The sequence below is a fragment of the Acanthochromis polyacanthus genome, chromosome 10, assembly GCF_021347895.1.
Source record: "Acanthochromis polyacanthus isolate Apoly-LR-REF ecotype Palm Island chromosome 10, KAUST_Apoly_ChrSc, whole genome shotgun sequence".
NCBI lineage: Eukaryota > Metazoa > Chordata > Actinopteri > Pomacentridae > Acanthochromis > Acanthochromis polyacanthus.
Window position 1 is genome coordinate 17228948 of NC_067122.1, and position 23524 is coordinate 17252471.

General features: G+C 39.0%; 1 protein-coding gene across 1 annotated transcript; it reads right to left on the reverse strand.

Annotated features, from left to right (window-relative positions):
* Positions 1-128: 128 nt before the first annotated feature.
* pmt (phosphoethanolamine methyltransferase) lies at positions 129-10768 on the reverse strand. Its single transcript, XM_051954266.1, is given in 17 exon segments — positions 129-291; positions 399-515; positions 1836-1861; positions 1864-1969; positions 2205-2224; positions 2227-2328; positions 2410-2488; positions 2490-2519; positions 2651-2683; positions 2685-2714; positions 2716-2742; positions 4222-4410; positions 4523-4674; positions 4865-5001; positions 5933-6088; positions 7438-7609; positions 10652-10768. Coding segments are annotated over 17 exon segments (1497 nt in total). The 5' UTR covers positions 10662-10768; the 3' UTR covers positions 129-180.
* Between the last annotated feature and the right edge of the window lie 12756 nt (positions 10769-23524).

A 23524-nucleotide genomic window follows, 5' to 3' on the forward strand; every position in this document is an offset into this window, starting at 1 on the left:
GTGTGTGTAAGAGGTAGAAGTCTGACAAGTTTTGAACGAGATCAAATAATCAAATATCATCCTATGATCATTGTTGTTTTTTTTAAAATCAAAGACACAACCACAAACAAAGACTCAGAAAATTCAAACAGCTTTGCCTCTTTTTCCTTTTATTATATTGTCCCATCACAGTGCAATCACTCAATTCCTTGTTGCGTGAAAGAGTCCCCATCGTTGATCTCCGCTGTTGGAACGTTCCAGTTTTTCTTTCCATCCATTCACTACTGCATAATAGTCTTCTTCAGAGAATTCCTTCAGATGACAGAGACAGGTATGTTCAGCAGGGTTCAAAGAATTAGGAGGGGATTCAGGTTCCTGTCTGAGACTGCGACTACGTGTGTGTTTGTGTGCATGCTGACCTTTATGAAGTCATCTTTGATGGCCTCTGCTCTCTGTAGCTCTGTCTTGATCACCTGGATGAACTGAGCTGTCCTGTCCTCTGCTCGAACATTACAGAAACCAGCTTCCTGAATGAACTACGGAGGAGAGACGGAGCATGAAGTACAGTGGGAACACCAACAAATCAGCAGCACATCTACAGAGCCCTCTTGTGGACTGATGAGGGCTACTGCAAAAGAGTGAACCTTTAAGATATGTCTGGTGTGTGAGGAAATGCCTCATACAAGATGTGAAAGGTTTCATAGCCTCAGGGCTGACAGTAAGGTAAATTATGGCACACATCTAAACATGACAAATTTTTTATGGGTGTTGTAAAACAGACTTATGTTTCAGCAAAAAGTATGCAAGTTTTAATAGTAATTTTAGTAGTAGTAACCCATGACCAAACAGGTTCAATCCAGAAGGGATTCCACAATGCACCAAGATGTTGTGATAAACCCTCTTCTTCATGATACTATTGCTTTTAATTAATAGCTGTTTCCACAAATGGAACCCCATACCATAATGGAGTCAGCTTGCACTGTGGAGGGGGACACGACTTGCGGGGCACAAGGGGGATATATTCTGTTTTATCCCCATAATGGGTGAAATGCATCTAGCATCCAAATGTTCTCCAGCTTTTCTGTGGACATAAACTAGGGCTGGACCCGAATATCCGAATATTCGTTCGCTACTGCATTATCCAGATATTAATTTTGGTATCCGAATATATATATATATATATATATATATATGGCTTACAATTTCTAATAGGAATGTTGCTGAAACATTCTTTGATAAAACTCTGTAGACCATGTTAAATATGGACTAACAGATTATTAACATGAGTATTCTGTGACTGACAGTTGCACAGCAGTTACACATTAACTGTTATTGTCACATCCCATTCATGAATGTCAATCTTTCCCTTGTGATACATTATTTTCCCGTCATCAGAGATAATCTTACTAATTTGACAGCTTCAAGTGCATTTAACAAATGCTATACAGTGTTGGCGCTGCATAATTTGGACAAATGACTGATACATTTTGAAGCTGAAAAACCTACTTGTCAGTGTTCATTGCTGAACATGTAATAATGAGACTGCTTCTATTTTTTCTGTCCAATAAATCTTTGGAATGACTCATCAGCAATGATATGGGCTGAAACTAATATAGCTGGCACAAGCTAAGATCAGTAGATAGATAGCTGATATCAATAGTAGATAGAGGCCGCCGGATAAAACAATTTGGGATAAATCAAATGTTACTTTGGGTATAAAACTAATGATTTTGTTTATAAATTATATGGTAAGAATGAACAGGGATGATGGGTTAGTAAAGAGGATCAAAGTTCTTAACTTTCCATTGGTCAGTGTAGTCCTTTCATTTCATAACTGGGTTCCACTGTCTGTTTACCTTGCCATACTGTGTGGGTGTGTAAGAACGTATCCTCTCTGTTTGACGTAGGCCTCAAATGCTGGGTGTGTCCAGGCTTCCTCTCCACAGCAGTAGTCACTGATAAGCAACTGGCCTCCGGGCTTTAACCATGACTGTCCACAAAGCACCACATCAAAGATAAGTTATTGATGCTACACTGGACAAAGTCATATAAGACAGTGGATGATAAGAGACATAAAAGAAATCTGGATTTGGCATTAAATATTGCTCATATATAATTGTCATAAATTTTGCTTCTTCATGCACATTTAAAAAAAAGTTCAGAAATCATTAAAGTCTAAAAATGTAGACTTGAAGCCGTGGTCTAATGAATGAAAAACTGCTCACATGGAAGCGTTTGAAGAGCGCAGTTTGTCATCTATGTGTAGGATCGTGTCTCTGCTGTAAATCACATCAAATGAACCTTCTGGAAATGTCCTCTTAGTGGCATCAAGCCACCTCAAACAGCAACCTGAAGGTAGAGGCAATTGTCATTACAGATATTTTTCAACAGACCAATAAACCTATTAGCTGTCACATTAAAAGGGAGTACATGTAATATTATACATACGGAATGGCACCTTCTCGGCGATGGCTCGCTCCATGGCAATGTCCACCATGTTGTCTGACAGAATCCATTCCAAGCACTTCCACTCCAAAAGACTGAGAAGTTAAATTAACTGCATGAGGCTTTGTAATTATTTTTAATGATTAGAAAATATCATGCCCATATCACACTCAGCATCATCACAGTGAGCATGACTCTTGTAATACCAGGTTTTGAGGCCTCTGACCTTTGCCATGTAGAAGTCTCCTCCACCGATGCCCACAACCGACATCTAAAACCTTCTGTCCGGGGCTTCAGGTTCAGCAGGTCCACAAACTCCTGTTAGCACAAGGGAATTTTTATTTGAGGACAGCCCTAACCTTCAGTTGTTACGGTCCCTGATGAGCGAGAATGCAGAGCAGCTGCAGGACCTGCACAGCTACAGCTCATCGCGCCTTCAACTTGGCAATAAAGACCGGGCGCTGCACTGCACGCAGCATCGGATCATCCTGCCTGCTTGTTGGTTTCACTCTCAGAGACCACAGTGCACACTATACCACCAGAGCAGCCGGCCTTCCCCCCAGCCGTCCTCCAGGTGAGAGGACGTGGATCTTCCCTGATAGTTCTCTGAGGAGAGGACTGGGACTGCCTGCCGTCCGCTCTGTGAATGCTCTCACCTTGGGTTCAAATTTCCCCCACACCATAACAACGGTTGCATCAGAAAGTACCTGTTAAACACCTTGTTGTGCAGCAGATTTAATTTTTAATCATTAAAATAAGAAACTTCCCAACAGTCTAGGGCTTTGAGTTTTATTCTAGTCTCATTCTTGTTGATTAATCCTCTTATGTTTTATGGGAACAAATGGAAAGCATCTTGTTAATTAATGTTTTTAGCTGTCTTGACTAATGTTCTGTAGGATTTGGCTGGACAACTCAAGGACAATTAGAGATTTGTCCCGAAGCCACTTCAGCATTGTCTTGGCTGTTTGCATCAAGTCATTGTCATGCTGAAAGGTGAACCAGTTTCAGTTTCCACGCACTCTGGAGCAGGTTTTCATAACAAATCTCTCTGTATTTAGGTATATTTTCTGTATATCAACTCTACTGACCAATTTTCTTTGTTTCTGCTGCTAAGAAACAACCCGATTGCATGATGCCGCCACCACCATGTCACTGCAGGGTTAGTAGTAGTCTAGTGATGAGCAGTGCCTATTGTTCAGTGGACTTATAGTTCAGGTTGTGCTTTGTCAGATCAGACAATCTTCGTCCTTGTGCGAGAATCCTTTCAAGTGCTGTTCGACAGACTTCAAAAAAGGTAGGTTCTACTATCTCACTAGAAAACATCTAAACTTCTGTCAGACAGACTATTGGTTTCCTGGTCACTCAGTTGATCAAGATCTGTCTTGCTCCATCACAGAGTTTGAGTGAACGGCCAACTCCATGAGCCATGGTGACTTCAAACTTCCTTCATTTCAGGATTATTGAGACCACTGTGCTCCAAATGTTTATGCTCCCAGCCTGGCCTACACCTCTCTACAATTTGATCGTGTATCTACAAAGAGTTCTCTGACTTTTTTTTTTGCCTTGAATCAATTTAAATTGCTACGCACGGACTCTAATCAGGCTCAGGAGACATCTCAAGAATTACTATAGCAAAGAAGACAAACTTGACCACAATTTGGAGAGGAAATGTGAGATTTCAGCTGACAAATCTAAATAAACTTGCAATCAATTCGTAAAACCATTTTTTACTGAGTACAGTACAGTACTCAGTACAGTGAGTCTGGAAAAACAAATTTTTTTGGTTTAAATTCCTACCTTGGTGGTGCTAGGTCCTCCTGTGCTGACGTAACCAGACCCGAACATTTTCTTGTAGCACAGGATACCGCGCTTGGTGTACTGCTGGTTGTCCAGGAACTGCTGGAAGGTGTTGAATCCACTCTGGGTGTTGGAGGAGCGGGGAACCTTCTGAAGCAGCCAGCAGATTTGGTTAGGATTGTTTTTCATCTGAAGTTGGAAGAGGAGGTGACAGAGAAGACAGAGAACACTTATATCACGCACTTCATTGTTTTACGTACCAACTCTTATTTAACATTTGGTTAGACTTAAATTAGTCTACCTCAACATAGCTCCGAACTTTCCTCTTCATTACAACTTCAAAACCAAACTTTTGGCCTCCGTCTGGCACCTCTATTTGTACTGATGATGCCATGTGGCTGTATTGTGCCTCACTGCGGTAGCAGGTGGGGTTGAAATCTCTCTTGCAGTCACCTTGAAAGGAAGGTCCAATTGATAAACTGGCTACATTTAAGCAATGGTAATCATCTGACAAACACAGCAAATTGTAGAATGCTGAAGCTGAATCTGGACTGCAAACCTTAGAACTATTTTAAATTTAGCTACAGAGGTTTGAATTTGATATGAAGTTTTCATTTAACTGTCTGATTTAAGATTCTGTTACCTGATCTGTAATTGCAGGACTCTCTGAAAAAAAGAAAACCACCCGGCTGCAGCCAGCGCAGCGTATTCTCCATAAAGGTCTTCACCTCCTCGTCACTCAAGTACATCAGCAGCCAGTTGGAGAAGACGATGTCAAAGCTTAGAGGAAAGTTAAATGGATGCATTAAAATACAAGGTATGGCTGAATAGAATGTGTGATAGAAAATACATTTCAGATTTTCTTTTAACACAATAACTCACTGTGTTGGTTGAAGTGTATTATTCTGTGAGTGATTTCTGATGTGATGAATGGACTTTAAGACGGAGGTGACATTTGCAACTTCCTCGGATCTTTTGACAGATTTGTTTTCATTGATGCAGACAGCTTTGTGAGCTCATTGCTTGACAGAATTGGAAATGTTAAAACATAGTGAAAGAAAGCTGCTGTCTGCATATTCCTGCTTTAAGGCAAATATTGCGACCACTGTGTAAAATCTGGTTCTCATAAAAGGTGAAATGGTTTAATACTGGAGAATGTCAAGTGCTTCTGTGTTTATGTGAGACAAAGTCCTAAATAACGACACTTATCTAGGAATGGTCTGGGAGGAAATACAGTTAAATAAGAATCATACTGAATCTCATAAATGTATAAAGTATCAAAGTATGAAACATAATGAAGTAAAATATTTTGTGTCCAATATCCAGTGATCAGCATATTGCAACAGTGACAGGGGCGACACTGGTCTATTTTTTGGTCTCTGTTCGGTTAACATGGCCCCAAATACAAATTCTGACTTTACATCAAACTTATTACTATTGATAGTGAGGGGGTAGATGGATACGTGTAACAAGTTTCACTAAAAATCACATCAGGTAGTGCTATAGTAAGCATCATGCGATCATCATAACCAGCTTCATCTCCTGAGTGTCACAAATTCCTAAATTTCAGGACAATCTTGTCATCTTATCATCCAGCGGTTCTTTAGGTCTTTCAATCAGAATCGAATCAGTCACTCACAGACCTGCTCTGTCATTCCTCGAGCCACACTGCTAGTGCACCTCTTAAAATGATCTCCACAAATGAACACACCTGTTTTGGGGGTTGTCCATTTTTGTGACGTCAGCTTGGATGAAGGTAACGTTGCTATGGTGACCATTTTCCTTCCTGTTGCTCTCCACAAAACTTTCCATGAAGTCCACCGCTGTCACGTGTGCCGCCTTGGTTAGGAGGCGGCTGGTGAAGCGGCTGCAGAAAAACACGGCAGTATTGGTCTGGTGTGAAAAAGCCATAACTATTAAATGCTTCAATTTAAGCTTTTTACATTAAAATGCTTTATTAGTTTAGATTTTTTTCTTCATCTCAACTAAAACTCTTAAAGCACTGATTGTATTTACAGACAAGTGGATTACAGAATGCAGCTGAAATTTACCAGAACTGTCTGTTAGGATTTTTTTTTTTTAATCTCACAAAGACACTACTAACTGAACACTGAAATTTGTTTGGATTTTTGTCTCATGAAGGTACTAATAACTGAACACTGAAACTGATATTACATATGAGTGTTATAATATTGATAATAATAACCATTTATGTCTGAATTCTTGCTTGTGTTGTACGTCGCTTTGGACAAAAGTGTCTGCTAAATGAAATTGTAGAATTGTAGAATTTAATGTGCAATGAATCCATGAGTTGTGCTTGACCTTTAAAAGGGAAGAGATGGAGCTAAGCTGGACAGGTCAGGCTAGAAAGTTAAAGCTGCTTACAAAAAATGCTTCTTCTTCTTCTCCACATGCGCACACACTAACAAAGATAGAGTTTTGGCCTTGATACACAGCACAGTCCTACTTTCTTACAATGTAACAATTCATTTTACTGAAACTGCTAACTCAAGGTCGTCTGAGGGAGAAAACCATAATAATCCTCCGTACAGGACACCTGCTTCCTCCCTGTGAGATACCACTAATGGCTACATTATATCTCAGCTAACAATGGAATAATACTAACAGGTAGAAAGCGGGGAAAAGTTTGCGGGAGGGTTCGTTTTACAGGGTGCGGCTCGTGGGGATTGGATGAATCGTGTGCCAAGAGATATGGACATATCTGTACACCAACTAATGGGAGAACTAAGTCTAAACCATGGTTTAATTCAATTCAATTCAATTTTATTTATATAGCGCCAATTCCAGTCAAATTGTCTCAAGACGCTTTATAGAACCCATATGCCTGACCCAGTTTATCTCCACCTTTAGCCATCACATGTCAATATTTGAACTAGATGTTTATATCTATGACCTATCATATAATACTAGACTGAATAAAATATTGTGTTCACTTTTGAATTTACCCTTTTCTGGAAGACTGTTCCAAACAGAAAAGGTCCCTGTACAAGCTTCTTTTGGGACACTGATATTTAGAAAATAAACAGCTTAATTGGAGAAAAGTGATTTGTCATATATCTACAAAAAAAAACAACAACACATTCAACAGTCACATGTCTGTGTTTTTTGTTTTTTTTGTTTTTTTTTTGCTGCAGGCAGTATAATTTAATAAAGACCTTAAAAAGCCTGCTGAATCTAATACAGCCGTAGACTCACCCGATCCCTGCTCCCAGTTCCAACACTCTGCGTCCGTCCAGAGGAGGCAGCATGGAGAGGATCTCTGGAAGCTCCTGTGTAGTCAGTTCTCTGGCACGAGAGTCCAGCATCATCTCCTCCACTGTGGCCTCTTTGGAGTGCTCCTTCCAAAACTCTGTCATGTTACTACGAACTGTCAAGCACACATGTACAGAGGAGGTTGACAAATGCTACCAAGACAGTCTACATCTTTAGTTTATTACTGCTTGATCAAATAAAAATGGAACAAGAGTGTCACAAGTGGCACGGTTCAAGGACCCTGTCTGTGAGTCCTTTATCAGATCCATGAAGAGGCAAAAAAAAAAAAAGAACATCGTGTTTATTTTGTTAGTGACATCTGATAAAAAGGAAACAAAAATTAACTTGAGTTCCTTCCATTCCATAAAAAAAGTGACAATTTACAGAGTTATCACATAACTTTTGACCTAAAATTCTCACAAGTATCTGGCACCCAGATTAACCATTAGTCAAACCCAATTAAACAATCATAAAACAACACACTGATGTGGCACATCTACAGCTGTGATACTGCCAAAGTTTTCTCAGAATCATTTTACACTTGCCTGTCAAGTTTGGAAAGTTTTCTATGGATGTATGAGTCTGGCATGCAATATTTCATATTTCCACAACCGGTTTTGCTTGGCTTTCTGATTAAAATTGTTCTGTAAAAGTGGCACAGCAGCTGAAAGTCTTCATGACAAACCTTTTAAATCATTTATCTTCTTTGAAGAAAGATTACAAAGCCTGTGATTAGGTATTAGCAACTATACTGCTGGAAAACATGTAGTGTTTACCATAACTTTTACACTAAAAGTAACGATCTGAATAAATATAGCATCATTAAAACTAGAATAAGCACAAAACTTACTTTTCTCGGAACCCCTGATCTTTTGTCGCTTTTACATTCAGACATCTAAATTTACCAGCAGATTGGACTTTAAACTTCAAGTTAAATAGTGACAACCAGGGTTGCAGACTGTCTTTACAAACTACTGCCAAAAACTAGACAATTCCCGCATACGGAAATCGTGGGAGGGGCTCGGGCCGTCCACCCGTCGGGCCCTCGCGCGACCCCCATCCAGAGAGTCATATTTGGGCATTTTCCGGGCCGTGACAGGCTTTCATTTAGAAATTATACGGTGCTTTTATCTCTGACAGGCGGAGACAGGAAGATGTCACCTGGTGAAAATGTGGATTGGAGTTACTGTAAAGGCTGTGTGAAGCAGAGAGGTTTTTGTTAGCTGTGAAATGAAATGTGTGTTCACATCCTATGCATCACCTGGGGCTAAGCCCCCCTGTCCTTTAAACCTAGTGAAGCCTCTGTGGCACTGCAGCACATGGCCTGAGAGGGTTTTTTTGTTTGTTTGTTGCTGAAGACAGGGGTTTTTTGGAGACTTCTGTATGAGAAACCATAAATCCCACCCAGAGAGGTTTTTGTTAGCTGTGAAATGAAATGTGTGTTCACATCCTATGCATCACCTGGGGGCTAAGTCCCCTGTCCTTTAAACCTAGTGACGCCTCTGTGGCACTGTAGCACATGGCCTGAGAGTTTTTTTTTTGTTTGTTTGTTGCTCAAGACAGGGGTTTTTGGAGGCTTCTGTATGAGAAAGCATAAATCCCACCATCACAATATATCCATGGCTGAAAAGAAGAGCTTGTTTTTTTTAAGACTAAAATTAAGTGTGTTGGTGAAATTATGTATGGAAAAGCATAAATCCCACCATCACAATACATACATGCCTGAAAAGAAGAGATTTGGCTTTTTTTAAGACTAAAATGAAGTGTGTAGGTGAAATTCTGACGAAGCACGTCATAAAACATGACTTAGAGAAAAAATGGAAGATCGGCAGGAAAAAATCACAACCGGGATTCGAACCCAAGCCGCTCGCACCAAAGCCGAGCGCCCAATCCATCCACCTATCAGTCACTGATGCTGGAAACCGTATCTTGCCCCATTTGAAGTGTTACTTGCACTTCCTGGTTCTCAGCACGGCGCGACGTCGCGTTCTCCCGGTAATTACGGAATAACCGTTAATCCGAGCTGAAAAATGTAATGACCGTGAGCGAGAGGAAGCCTGTGGCTAACCAGAAATGTAATTATTTTCCAGATATTGTGAGAAATGACCGAGCGCCGGCGATTTTAAAAACACTCTCCCTCCATGAGCCAGATGATTCAGTTTGCATGGGCGCCGATGGAGAGAACGGTGCGACTTTGCTGTAAACTGCTGCCTGTCATTTCACTTCAGAAAGAGCAAGGTCTTCAAACTTGGATTCATTTGAATCCCAGGTAGATTGTCTACAATCTGACCAAATTTCATTTGACTAACATTTATGGTTTGGTCGTGAGAGCGATTCAATCGTGAAAGTTTTAGGCGGATTTTGCATCTCTCCTGCACTCTGCCAAGTCACATGACACACTCTAGAGAGAGCAGATTTTGAGAATTTTCATTTTTTGAGGACTCACTGAGCAAAAACTGTAAAAGTCAGCATGACATAAAATACATCCCTGCGTAGACAAGAGAAATCACTACGTTTTGATGGTTAAATGACGTTTCTAGGTGAAAGTATGGCGAAGCAGTGGCGTTGTGAAAACAGGTGAGTCTTCAGTCTGAGTGATTCAGTAATCCCATTCATGTGTATGTGGAAAATTAATGCAGTTTTTTGCTCATAACTCTGGCAAATATGAATGAATGTCTTAGAAAATAGATAGCCATCGATTCCCGACAAAACCACATACGCTGATATATAATTTGTGTGTGATTTGTCAAAGCCCTGGGAGGAGTAGCGAGCCAAAGTTTTAGGCGGAAGAAGCGGAGTAGCGAGCCAAAGTTTTAGGCGGAAGAAGCGGAATAATAAGAAACCCGGCGGGAGAGCAATAGGGCCTCTGGCATTTCATGCCCGAGCCCCTAATAAGAAACCCCACAGGAGAGTAATAGGTGCTCTGGCATTTCATGCCCGAGCCCCTAATTAGGAAAACTGCAGGTAAACACTGACTAAACTACAGAGATCATGACTGCTCCAGTCAAACCACTAACACATTCCAGCGCGGAGCACACAGTAGGATTACTTCTACCAGCTGAGTGAACAATTACAACAAAACACGTGGCAGCTCCAACAAAATCCAGACTTTAGTGTCATCAGGCTTCAACCCACATCAAAGTCACTCTGCTCATACCTTTCTCCATGGTGGTCTTTGGTTGATTACTGCAGAATTAACCTCCCTGTGCGACACGTCGGGAACCTGCCGTGGCATGCGCCTGTTGCGCAACATTGCCTCATGCAGTTAAGGTGGACAGAAATGACTGCTGTGTGATGTGAAAAAGCAAGTGAAAGAGGAAGCACAGCGAAGGCAAAAACTCACTGGGTGTCACTCTGCAAGGAGTCATTTATGATTTTAAGTTGTAAGTGGACCTTTGTTATGCCATTTCCTCATTATCTTAATTCTTTATGAGATCAGTCAATACCTTTGGGTTGCCAGGTTGTGAAAAATATTTAGTCATAATAATGCCAATGATCCCGTAAGTATGCAGCAGAAAATATAAATAGTAAACTATAATTGATTAATTATGCTACTCTAATTGTGCATTGTTATTGATAATGATACCTTAATAAGTAATTAATAAATAACTTGCAACAAAATGAGCAGATCAGCTAATAAACAGTTTATTAGCAGGACAGCAACAGGGGATTAAGTGCCACCTCCTAACATCATGAAGTTGTACATGATATAACCAAAGTGAGTACATCCCTGTGCAATATCATTTAATTCGAAATTATATCACCTCTCAACAATACTGCGTTATTTCTAAACTGACACTTATAAGTTGTGTCTATCTGCATAGTATGTCTGCATCATCGCTCAACTGGAAAAAGAATTACCAGAGGAGCTGAAAAGTCTGACTGTGAGACTTCACAATGATGGAAAAAGATACAGGAAGATCAGTGACCAACTGAAAATCAGTAGAAACACAGTTACAGCAGTAGTCTGGATATAAAATGAGCCGTGGTATCACTAATCAGAGCAGTAATGATTGTCTGAAATAATGGCTCGGACAGTGCTGTTTGCACAATCTACTTCTGAAAACCAGCCAAGTGCTTCTGACTTTGCACTGTGGTTATCAATAAAAATCATCAGTCATGTGGCAGCTTAGGCAGTGTGTAGGACAGTACATTGTAATGAAGATGCAGTAGAAATAGCCTCATATGTAGACATATAATGAAACGTAGCAAAAATGTATGGGCTAATGTGGCCACACAACCTACAGTGCCTGTCCAAAAAAAGTGGACACCGAGATTCAACTAAGCAAATAGATAAGAGCCTTCCATTGGATAATTATTGCACTGATGAATACGTTTCAGCTGCAACAACTTATTTAACCCTCACTGATGCAGTGAAGAGCTCATTTCTTAAACAGCCATGTTAGAAGACATCCTGTGGTCGTAGAAAGGATGTTAATCTGTTTTGAAAGTGTCAAATTATCAATCTGCATCAAGCAAAGAAAACAATTAAGAAGATTGCTGAAACTACTAAAATCAGGTTAAGAACTGTCCAACGCATTATTAAAACCTAACGGTCAGTGGTGAACCATCATCTTCGAGGAACAAATGTGGTTGGAACTAATTCTTAGATGATCGTAGGAAATCAACAAATGAATTCACAGCTATGTTTAAGAGTGAAAGTAAGAGTATTTTCACATGCACAATGTGAAGGGAACTTAAAACATTGGGGCTAAACACCTGTGTAGCTCTAAGACAACCAGTGATCAATGCACTCTATAATAAAGGTCAGAGCAGACTCCACCTGCTCAGAAAACTGAGGTCCTTCAGTGTGCAGGGAGCACTTCTGAGGTCCTTTTATGATTCTGTGGTGGCATCAGCCATCCTGTATGGAGTGTTCTGCTGGAGCAGCAGCATCACGGCTGCAGAAAGGAAGAGACTGAATAAACTGATTAAGAAAGTCAGCTCTGTCCTGGACTGACCCTTGATCCTGTGGAGGTGGTGGGAGACGGGAGGATGATGACAAAGCTGTTGTCGATCATGGAGGACACCTCCCCCCCTGCAGGAAACAGTAAGATCACTGGGCAGCTCCTTCAGTGACAGACTGCTTCACCTGCGGTGTCTAAAAGAGAGATGCAGGTCCTTCCTTCCTGCTGCAGTCAGACTGTACAATCAAACCTGCTCTCAGTAGCTCAGTTCACCCACGAACTAACTGTGCAGTAAAGATGTAAATAATGATGCTGTGCAAATTTTTTTTCTGTAAATATTGATATTTTCTTCTAGAAGGAGAAGGTATCTGTTTATATCTGTGCATTGTGTGCTGCTCTTTTTTCTTCATACTGTTTTTCTATTTTCTGCTGTTACACCATAAATTTCTCCACTTAATCTAAGTTTTAGCTGCCTGCCTGCCTGCCTGCCTGCCTGCCTGCCTGCCTGCCTGCCTGCCTGCCTGCCTGCCTGCCTGCCTGCCTTGCCTGCCTGCCTGCCTGCCTGCCTGCCTGCCTGCCTGCCTGCCTGCCTGCCTGCCTGCCTGCCTGCCTGCCTGCCTGCCTGCCTGCCTGCCTGCCTGCCTGCCTGCCTGCCTGCCTGCCTGCCTGCCTGCCTGCCTGCCTGCCTGCCTGCCTGCTGCCTGCCTGCCTGCCTGCCTGCCTGCCTGCCTGCCTGCCTGCCTGCCTGCCTGCCTGCCTGCCTGCCTGCCTGCCTGCCTGCCTGCCTGCCTGCCTGCCTGCCTGCCTGCCTGCCTGCCTGCCTGCCTGCCTGCCTGCCTATCTATCTATCTATCTATCTATCTTTACTCAGTGGTGGCTTTTTTGTTTTTTAACCACACTGTCGTTGGGTCATTTGTTGTCAATGTTTTACACTTGTAATGTAACTCCACTTGGCTACTCATTTTCTTCTGTCTCTGTGTTTTTGCCTGGTTGTACAGACTTTTATCCTCAACTTGTGTAAGCCTCTAACCTAACCAAGTGAAACTGAGTTTGGCTGTGAACTTTGTTATGTCACTCTTGTACTTCTGCCAAGTTTGGCTAAAAAACCAGGACAAATGACTACGAAAGAGAAGGTCTTGGTCAGCGTCTAAGTGGTGTGGTTAAATTTTGCCTCATAGCATGTTCATAAAAGTCACCTATGATTGTTTAAAATTGCCCTGTGGCGTATGCATGGTTGTCTTTATATTCGGCTATACTTGTAGAATCCTGCTGATAACTTCGTGATATTTGCCTTAGTGGGATTTAGTGACGGTAATAAGTAACAGAAGCAGCAAAATTCTAAGAAAAATGAGGAAGAAGGGGACTGCTACTGAGTACACATGGATTTTAACAAAACAGGTTTATATTTTTCCAAAAATCCATTTTGTAAATGTTCATTAAATACACAAAATGTGTTTATGTGAGAAACAATGAATGGAAATGCTATTTTTTTCTTTTTACACACACAAAAAATGACATCTTAATGAACAATTTCATATAAACTATTGTACTAGTAAATGCTGCCAAAACTGTAAACATGCACACAAGCCAGAGTGTGATAAAGGGGTGGAAAATTAAGGAAGGATCATTGTCTCTCTTTTTAGGACAAAAGAGAAAACTGTACCCAGTTCAGTCTTCCACTGCGACCCAAATTATTATGCATTTATCCACAAAAATGTGACACTGAAATGATATCAGATGGAAAATATAATAACATTTCGAATTTCAGGTGAACCAAATTATTATGAAAATCTTTATTTCAAACTAAAACATCCAGCACATGAAAATAACACATCTTTTTTTATTAACAAATATATTTTATATTGTCAGTTAGACTATCAAAATTGTCAAATAATAAGCATATCTGGATGTATCTTTACTTGGAGATGTAGCCACCTTTCTTCTGCATCAGAGTAAGGAGCCTGCTGTCCATTGAAGATGTTAAGTTTTCTATTTCAGCAGATGTAATGCTTTTTGCAGCCTTTACAATAGCTTCCCACAGCTTATCCTTTGATGAGAACTGTTTTCCATTTTCAAAAACCCTTCTTTTCAGGATCGACCACAGATTTTCTATGCAGTTTAAATCGGTGAGGATGCTGGCCAGTCCATTACCTTGTCCTTTGGGTAGCCCTTTGATGCCAGCCATTCAGCAGTAAACTTCGATGCTTGGCTTGGAGCATTATCATCCATGAACATCATTTTCTTGCGCTGAGCAGCTGTTTTTTTTTCTTCAACCACGGAAGGAAATTTTCTCCTAGAAATTTGCAGTAATTTGCAGAATCCATTTTCACTCCTTCTGCAACCCAGAAAGGTCCAGTGAGTTCATTTTTTATGATGCCTGCCCATATCATCACACCTCCACCACCTTGCTGACGCCTCAACCTGGGTGGAGCATCGGCACCTTCGGCTATCCGACCTCTAGCCCAACCATCCGGACCATCAAGGGTGGCACACATCTCATCAGTCCAGATAACTTGTCCAAAATCCAACTTCATGTGCTTCTTACACCAAGCAAGTCTTTTATCCTTCTGCTTTTGATTAAGTGGAGGCCTTGTTTTCGCTTTTTGGACCTTACCAAGCGTTTTCAGAACACAATTCCGTGGTGTCTTTGGGGTGTGACCTCGACCGACAGCAGAAAAGATGCTTGCACTGGAACTCAAAGGCTGTTTAAGCATTTCTCTCTTTAAAGCTGACAAATCTCAAGCTGTTAGCTTCCTGCCTGGGGCCTCTTCACGTTTTTTTCTTGTTTTTCACCATTAGAAACAAAGGCCTTGATTGTCCGATGGTCACGGTCCAATAATGCTATTTCGATCGTTGGCCGCCCCTCTCCCACAAATTTCACGATAGAAGCCTTCTCCTTACTACTGAGGTCCTTCTTCTTTCCCATCTTTAGTGCTTATGGTCACAGAACACAGAATACTCACCTTTATATATGCCTGCATAATAATTTGGTTCACAGCATTTTAAATTTTAACTAATTATTACTCAAAATTTAAATGCTTCAGATATTTTATGCTTTTGGATAATCAACTGCCCTATCAGGCTTGCATTAATACCACTTGTTCATCAGTGGAACATATTTGGATAAAGATATTTAAGAAAAACTGACTTGCATAATAATTTGGTCACAGTGTATTTCAGCAAACCATGTCAGGTTGACTATAATATGATAAAAAAACAACATAAAACAGACCTTTAAAAAAAAAAGATTTTAAAAATGTAGTGAAAAATGTCTGATTTGCATTTACAAATTGACCACTGAAACTAAAATGTGATTTTATTTGTTCACATTTAAAGTGTAAAGTGAAAAGTTTCAACATTAGAACTAACACTGCTATATAATCTAGTCTATAATTTGTTTAGTGTATACAGAAAATGAGGAGGACATGAAATGGATTATGCAGAGAGAAAAGCATTACAGCAGCAGGCCACGGTGTCAGTGTGTAATCTGTAATCCTGTGCACACGTGTGTCCGGTAATGTGTGCCCGTGTGATTTATTGTTTGTGTTTGACTTTTTGCACAGTTCCAACATAACCACATCCAAAGTTCAATTGTTACCAGACTGAGCTGGATGAGGTCAGCGTAAGGCCATAAAATTATGAGGCTTTCAGGTACAGATAGAGGCTGGGAACACGGCCAACATGAATTGTCTGAAAATTGACAAAAAAGTCATTTCTTTGTCCGAAAATGGACAAAAACATCATAGTTTAGTAGGTCGTCCGAAAATGGACTGACAAGTCTTTTTTTTCTGAAAATGGACAAAAAAGTCATTTTTTTGTCTGAAAATGGACAAAAACGTCATAGTTCAGTATGTCACCCGAAATGTCACCAAAAACGACACAGTTTAGTATGTTGTCCGAAAATGGTAAAAAAGTCACAGTTTAGTATGTCGTCAGAAAATGGACAAAAAATGTTGGTTTTAGTATGTGGCCTGAAAATGGACAAAAACATCATAGTTTAGTAGGTCGTCTGAAAATGGACTGAAAAGTCATTTTTGTCTGAAAATTGACAAAAAAGTCATTTCTTTGTCCGAAAATGGACAAAAACGTCATAGTTTAGTATGTCGTCCGAAAATGGACAAAAACGTCATAGTTTAGTATGTCGTCCGAAAATGGACAAAAAATGTCAGTTTTAGTATGTGGCCTGAAAATGGACAAAAACATCATAGTTTAGTAGGTCGTCCGAAAATGGACTGACAAGTCTTTTTTGTCTGAAAATGGACAAAAACGTCATAGTTTAGTATGTCACCTGAAATGTCACCAAAAACGACACAGTTTAGTATGTTGTCCGAAAATGGTAAAAAAAGTCACAGTTTAGTATGTCGTCAGAAATGGGTAAAAAAGTCACAGTTTAGTATGTCATCCGAAGATGTTTTTCTCAACTCCAGTCCGGTCCACTTTTTGAAGTGATCTGGTCCACATTTTCCTCAACTCCAGTCTGGTCCACTTTTTGGAGCGATCCGGTCCACGTAAGCATTTTTCCGAAAATGGACAAAAACGTCATATTTAGTATGTCATCCAAAAATGGACAAAAAATTTCAAAATGTAGAATGCTGTACGAAAATGGACAAAAAACGTCATAGTTTAGTATGTCGTTCGAAAATAGACAAAAAAGTCATTTTTGTCTGAAAATGGACAAAAACGTCATAGTTTAGTAGGTCGTCCGAAAATGGACTGAAAAGTCATTTTTGTCCGAAAATGGACAAAAAAGTCATTTTTGTCTGAAAATGGACAAAAACGTCATAGTTTAGTATGTCGTCCGAAAATGGACAAAAACGTCATAGTTTAGTATGTCACCCGAAATGTCACCAAAAACGACACAGTTTAGTATGTCGTCCGAAAATGGTAAAAAAGTCATAGTTTAGTATGTCATCCAAAATGGGTAAGAAAGTCACAGTTTAGTATGTCGTCCGAAGATGTTTTCCTCAACTCCAGTCCGGTCCAATTTTTGGAGCAAGCCGGTCCAAGTTTTCCTCAACTCCAGTCCGGTCCACTTTTTGAAGCGATCCGGTCCATGTTTTCCTATAATCCAGTCCAGTCCACTTTTTGGAGCGATCCGGTCCATGTTTTCCTCAACTCCAGTCAGGTCCACTTTTTGGAGTGATCCGGTCCACGTAAGTATTTTTCCGAAAATGGACAAAAACGTCATACTTTAGTATGTCATTCCAAAAATGGACAAAAAATTTCAAAATGTAGAATGCTGTACGAAAATGGACAACAACGTCATAGTTTCATATGTCGTCCAAAATATGACAAAAACCTCATAGTTTAGTATGTCGTCCAAAATGTGACAAAAACGTCATAACTGAGTATGGTGTCCAAAATGTGGAAAAAAACGTCATAGTTTAGTATGTCGTCCAAAATGTGACAGAAACGTAATAGTTTGGTATGTCGTCCAAAACGTGACAAAAACGTAATAGTTTAGTATGGCATAAAAAATGTGACAAAAACATCGTAGTTTAGTATCTCCTTCAAAACACGACAGTTATGGGTGTATGTGTAGCTCAATGGGTTAAGTGAGCAACTCCCGTATAGGGGAAGGTCTCTGACGCAGCGTCTCGGGTTCGATTCCCACTCGCGGCCCATTGCTTAATGTCTTCAGCCAACTCGACTCCCCATTTTCAGTTTATCTCAATCTCTCCTGTCAAATAAAGAAAAAAAGGACAAAAACATTGTGACGAACACGTCGTAGTTTAGTGTGTGGACAAAAATGTCATAGTTTAGTATGCCGTCCAAAATATGGACAAAAATGTCATTGTTTAGTATGTCGTCCAAAATGTGACAAAAACGTCATAGTTTAGTGTGTCATCCAAAATATGGCAAAAACATCATAGTTTACTATGTCCTTCAAAACGTGACAAACATGGCTACCTGTATAGCTCAATGGGTTAAGCAGGCAAGCCATGTATATGGGTAAGTTTCTGACCTGAGTTCGATTCCCACTTGTGGCCCACTGCTTCATGTCTTCCCGCAACTCTACTCCCCACTTCCTGTTTATCTCTGTCTCTCCCGTCAAAGAAGGCCAAAAACAAAATGTGACAAACACGTAGTAGTTTAGTATGTCCTGCAAAATATGACAAAAATGTCATAGTTTAGTATGTCGTCCAAAATATGACAAAAACGTCAAAGTTCAGTATGTCGTCCAAAATGTGACAAAAAAGTAATAGTTTAGTATGTCGTCCAAAATATGACAAAAACGTCATAGTTCAATATGTTGTCCAAAATGTGACAAAAACGTCATAGTTGAGTATGTCGTCCAAAATATGACAAAAACGTCATAGTTTAGTATGTCGTCCAAAATATGACAAAAACGTCATAGTTTAGGATGTCGTCCAAAATGTGACAAAAAAGTCATAGTTTAGTATATTGTCCAAAATAGGGTAAAAAAAATAATAGTTGAGTATGTCGTCCAAAATGTGACAAAAACGTCATAGTTCAGTATGTCGTCCAAAATGTGACAAAAAAGTAATAGTTTAGTATGTCGTCCAAAATATGACAAAAACGTCATAGTTTAGTATGTCGTCCAAAATATGACAAAAACATCATAGTTTAGTATGTCGTCCAAAATGTGACAAAAAAGTCATAGTTTAGTATATTGTCCAAAATAGGGTAAAAAAAATAATAGTTGAGTATGTCATCCAAAATGTGACAAAAACGTCATAGTTTAGTATGTCGTCCAAAATGTGACAAAAACGTCATAGTTCAGTATGTCGTCCGAAATGTGACAAAAACGTCATAGTTCAGTATGTCGTCCAAAATGTGACAAAAATGTCATAGTTTAGTATGTCGTCCAAAATGTGACAAAAAAGTAATAGTTTAGTATGTCGTCCAAAATATGACAAAAACGTCATAGTTTAGTATGTCGTCCAAAATATGACAAAAACATCATAGTTTAGTATGTCGTCCAAAATATGACAAAAACGTCATAGTTTAGTGTGTCGTCCAAAATATGGCAAAAACATCATAGTTTACTATGTCCTTCAAAACTTGACAAACATGACTACCTGTATAGCTCAATGGGTTAAGCAGGCAAGCCATGTATATGGGTAGGTTTCTGACCCGAGTTCGATTCCCACTTGTGGCCCACTGCTTCATGTCTTCCCGCAACTCTACTCCCCACTTCCCGTTTATCTCTGTCTCTCCCGTCAAAAAAGGCCAAAAACAAAATGTGACAAACACGCAGTAGTTTAGCATGTCCTGCAAAATATGACAAAAATGTCACAGTTTAGTATGTCGTCCAAATTGTGATAAAAACGTCATAGTTCAGTATGTCGTCCAAGATGTGACAAAAAAGTCATAGTTTAGTATATTGTCCAAAATAGGGTAAAAAAAATAATAGTTGAGTATGTCGTCCAAAATGTGACAAAAACGTCATAGTTCAGTATGTCGTCCAAAATGTGACAAAAAAGTCATAGTTTAGTATGCCGTCCAAAATATGACAAAAACGTCATAGTTTAGTATGTCGTCCAAAATATGACAAAAACGTCATAGTTTAGTATGTCGTCCAAAATATGACAAAAACGTCATAGTTTAGTATGTCGTCCAAAATGTGACAAAAAAGTCATAGTTTAGTATATTGTCCAAAATAGGGTAAAAAAAATAATAGTTGAGTATGTCGTCCAAAATGTGACAAAAACGTCATAGTTCAGTATGTCGTCCAAAATGTGACAAAAACGTCATAGTTCAGTATGTCGTCCAAAATGTGACAAAAAAGTCATAGTTTAGTATGTCGTCCATAATATGACAAAAACGTCATAGTTTAGTATGTCGTCCAAAATGTGACAAAAAAGTCATAGGTTAGTATATTGTCCAAAATAGGGTAAAAAAAATAATAGTTGAGGATGTCGTCCAAAATGTGACAAAAAAGTAATAGTTTAGTATGTCGTCCAAAATATGACAAAAACGTCATAGTTTAGTATGTCGTCCAAAATATGACAAAAACGTCATAGTTCAATATGTCGTCCAAAATGTGACAAAAATGTCATAGTTCAGTATGTCGTCCAAAATGTGACAAAAATGTCATAGTTCAGTATGTCGTCCAAAATATGACAAAAACGTCATAGTTCAGTATGTCTTCCAAAATATGACAAAAACGTCATAGTTTAGTATATCGTCCAAAATATGACAAAAAAATAATAGTTGAGTGTGTCGTCTAAAATGTGACAAAAACGTCATAGTTCAGTATGTCGTCCAAAATGTGACAAAAAAGTCATAGTTTAGTATGTCGTCCATAATATGACAAAAACGTCATAGTTTAGTATGTTGTCCAAAATGTGACAAAAATGTCATAGTTTAGTATGCCGTCCAAAATATGGACAAAAATGTCATTGTTTAGTATGTCGTCCAAAATGTGACAAAAACGTCATAGTTTAGTGTGTCATCCAAAATATGGCAAAAACATCATAGTTTACTATGTCCTTCAAAACGTGACAAACATGGCTACCTCTATAGCTCAATGGGTTAAGCAGGCAAGCCATGTATATGGGTAAGTTTCTGACCTGAGTTCGATTCCCACTTGCGGCCCACTGCTTCATGTCTTCCCGCAACTCTACTCCCCACTTCCTGTTTATCTCTGTCTCTCCCGTCAAAAAAGGCCAAAAACAAAATGTGACAAACACGTAGTAGTTTAGTATGTCGTCCAAAATACGACAAAAATGTCATAGTTTAGTATGTCGTCCAAATTGTGATAAAAACGTCATAGTTCAGTATGTCGTCCAAGATGTGACAAAAAAGTCATAGTTTAGTATATTGTCCAAAATAGGGTAAAAAAATAATAGTTGAGTATGTCGTCCAAAATGTGACAAAAACGTCATAGTTCAGTATGTCGTCCAAAATGTGACAAAAAAGTCATAGTTTAGTATGTCGTCCATAATATGACAAAAACGTCATAGTTTAGTATGTCGTCCAAAATATGACAAAAACGTCATAGTTTAGTATGTCGTCCAAAATATGACAAAAACGTCATAGTTTAGTATGTCGTCCAAAATGTGACAAAAAAGTCATAGTTTAGTATATTGTCCAAAATAGGGTAAAAAAAATAATAGTTGAGTATGTCGTCCAAAATGTGACAAAAACGTCATAGTTCAGTATGTCGTCCAAAATGTGACAAAAATGTCATAGTTTAGTATGTCGTCCAAAATGTGACAAAAAAGTCATAGTTTAGTATATTGTCCAAAATAGGGTAAAAAAAATAATAGTTGAGTATGTCGTCCAAAATGTGACAAAAACGTCATAGTTCAGTATGTCGTCCAAAATATGACAAAAACGTCATAGTTCAGTATGTCGTCCAAAATGTGACAAAAATGTCATAGTTTAGTATGTCGTCCAAAATGTGACAAAAAAGTAATAGTTTAGTATGTCGTCCAAAATATGACAAAAACGTCATAGTTCAGTATGTCGTCCAAAATATGACAAAAACATCATAGTTTAGTATGTCGTCCAAAATATGACAAAAACATCATAGTTTAGTATGTCGTCCAAAATATGACAAAAACGTCATAGTTTAGTATGTCGTCCAAAATATGACAAAAACGTCATAGTTTAGTGTGTCATCCAAAATATGGCAAAAACATCATAGTTTACTATGTCCTTCAAAACGTGACAAACATGGCTACCTGTATAGCTCAATGGGTTAAGCAGGCAAGCCATGTATATGGGTAGGTTTCTGACCCGAGTTCGATTCCCACTTGTGGCCCACTGCTTCATGTCCTCCCGCAACTCTACTCCCCACTTCCTGTTTATCTCTGTCTCTCATGTCAAAAAAGGCCAAAAACAAAATGTGACAAACACGTAGTAGTTTAGTATGTCCTGCAAAATATGACAAAAATGTCATAGTTTAGTATGTCGTCCAAATTGTGATAAAAACGTCATAGTTCAGTATGTCGTCCAAGATGTGACAAAAAAGTCATAGTTTAGTATATTGTCCAAAATAGGGTAAAAAAAATAATAGTTGAGTATGTCGTCCAAAATGTGACAAAAACGTCATAGTTCAGTATGTCGTCCAAAATATGACAAAAACGTCATAGTTCAGTATGTCGTCCAAAATGTGACAGAAATGTCATAGTTTAGTATGTCGTCCAAAATGTGACAAAAAAGTAATAGTTTAGTATGTCGTCCAAAATATGACAAAAACGTCATAGTTCAGTATGTCGTCCAAAATATGACAAAAACATCATAGTTTAGTATGTCGTCCAAAATATGACAAAAACATCATAGTTTAGTATGTCGTCCAAAATATGACAAAAACGTCATAGTTTAGTATGTCGTCCAAAATATGACAAAAACGTCATAGTTTAGTGTGTCATCCAAAATATGGCAAAAACATCATAGTTTACTATGTCCTTCAAAACGTGACAAACATGGCTACCTGTATAGCTCAATGGGTTAAGCAGGCAAGCCATGTATATGGGTAGGTTTCTGACCCGAGGTCGATTCCCACTTGTGGCCCACTGCTTCATGTCCTCCCGCAACTCTACTCCCCACTTCCTGTTTATCTCTGTCTCTCATGTCAAAAAAGGCCAAAAACAAAATGTGACAAACACGTAGTAGTTTAGTATGTCCTGCAAAATATGACAAAAATGTCATAGTTCAGTATGTCGTCCAAATTGTGACAAAAACGTCATAGTTCAGTATGTCGTCCAAAATGTGACAAAAAAGTCATAGTTTAGTATATTGTCCAAAATAGGGTAAAAAAAATAATAGTTGAGTATGTCGTCCAAAATGTGACAAAAACGTCATAGTTCAGTATGTCGTCCAAAATGTGACAAAAAAGTCATAGTTTAGTATGTCGTCCATAATATGACAAAAACGTCATAGTTTAGTATGTCGTCCAAAATGTGACAAAAAAGTCATAGGTTAGTATATTGTCCAAAATAGGGTAAAAAAAATAATAGTTGAGGATGTCGTCCAAAATGTGACAAAAAAGTCATAGTTTAGTATGTCGTCCATAATATGACAAAAACGTCATAGTTTAGTATGTCGTCCAAAATGTGACAAAAAAGTCATAGGTTAGTATATTGTCCAAAATAGGGTAAAAAAAATAATAGTTGAGGATGTCGTCCAAAATGTGACAAAAAAGTAATAGT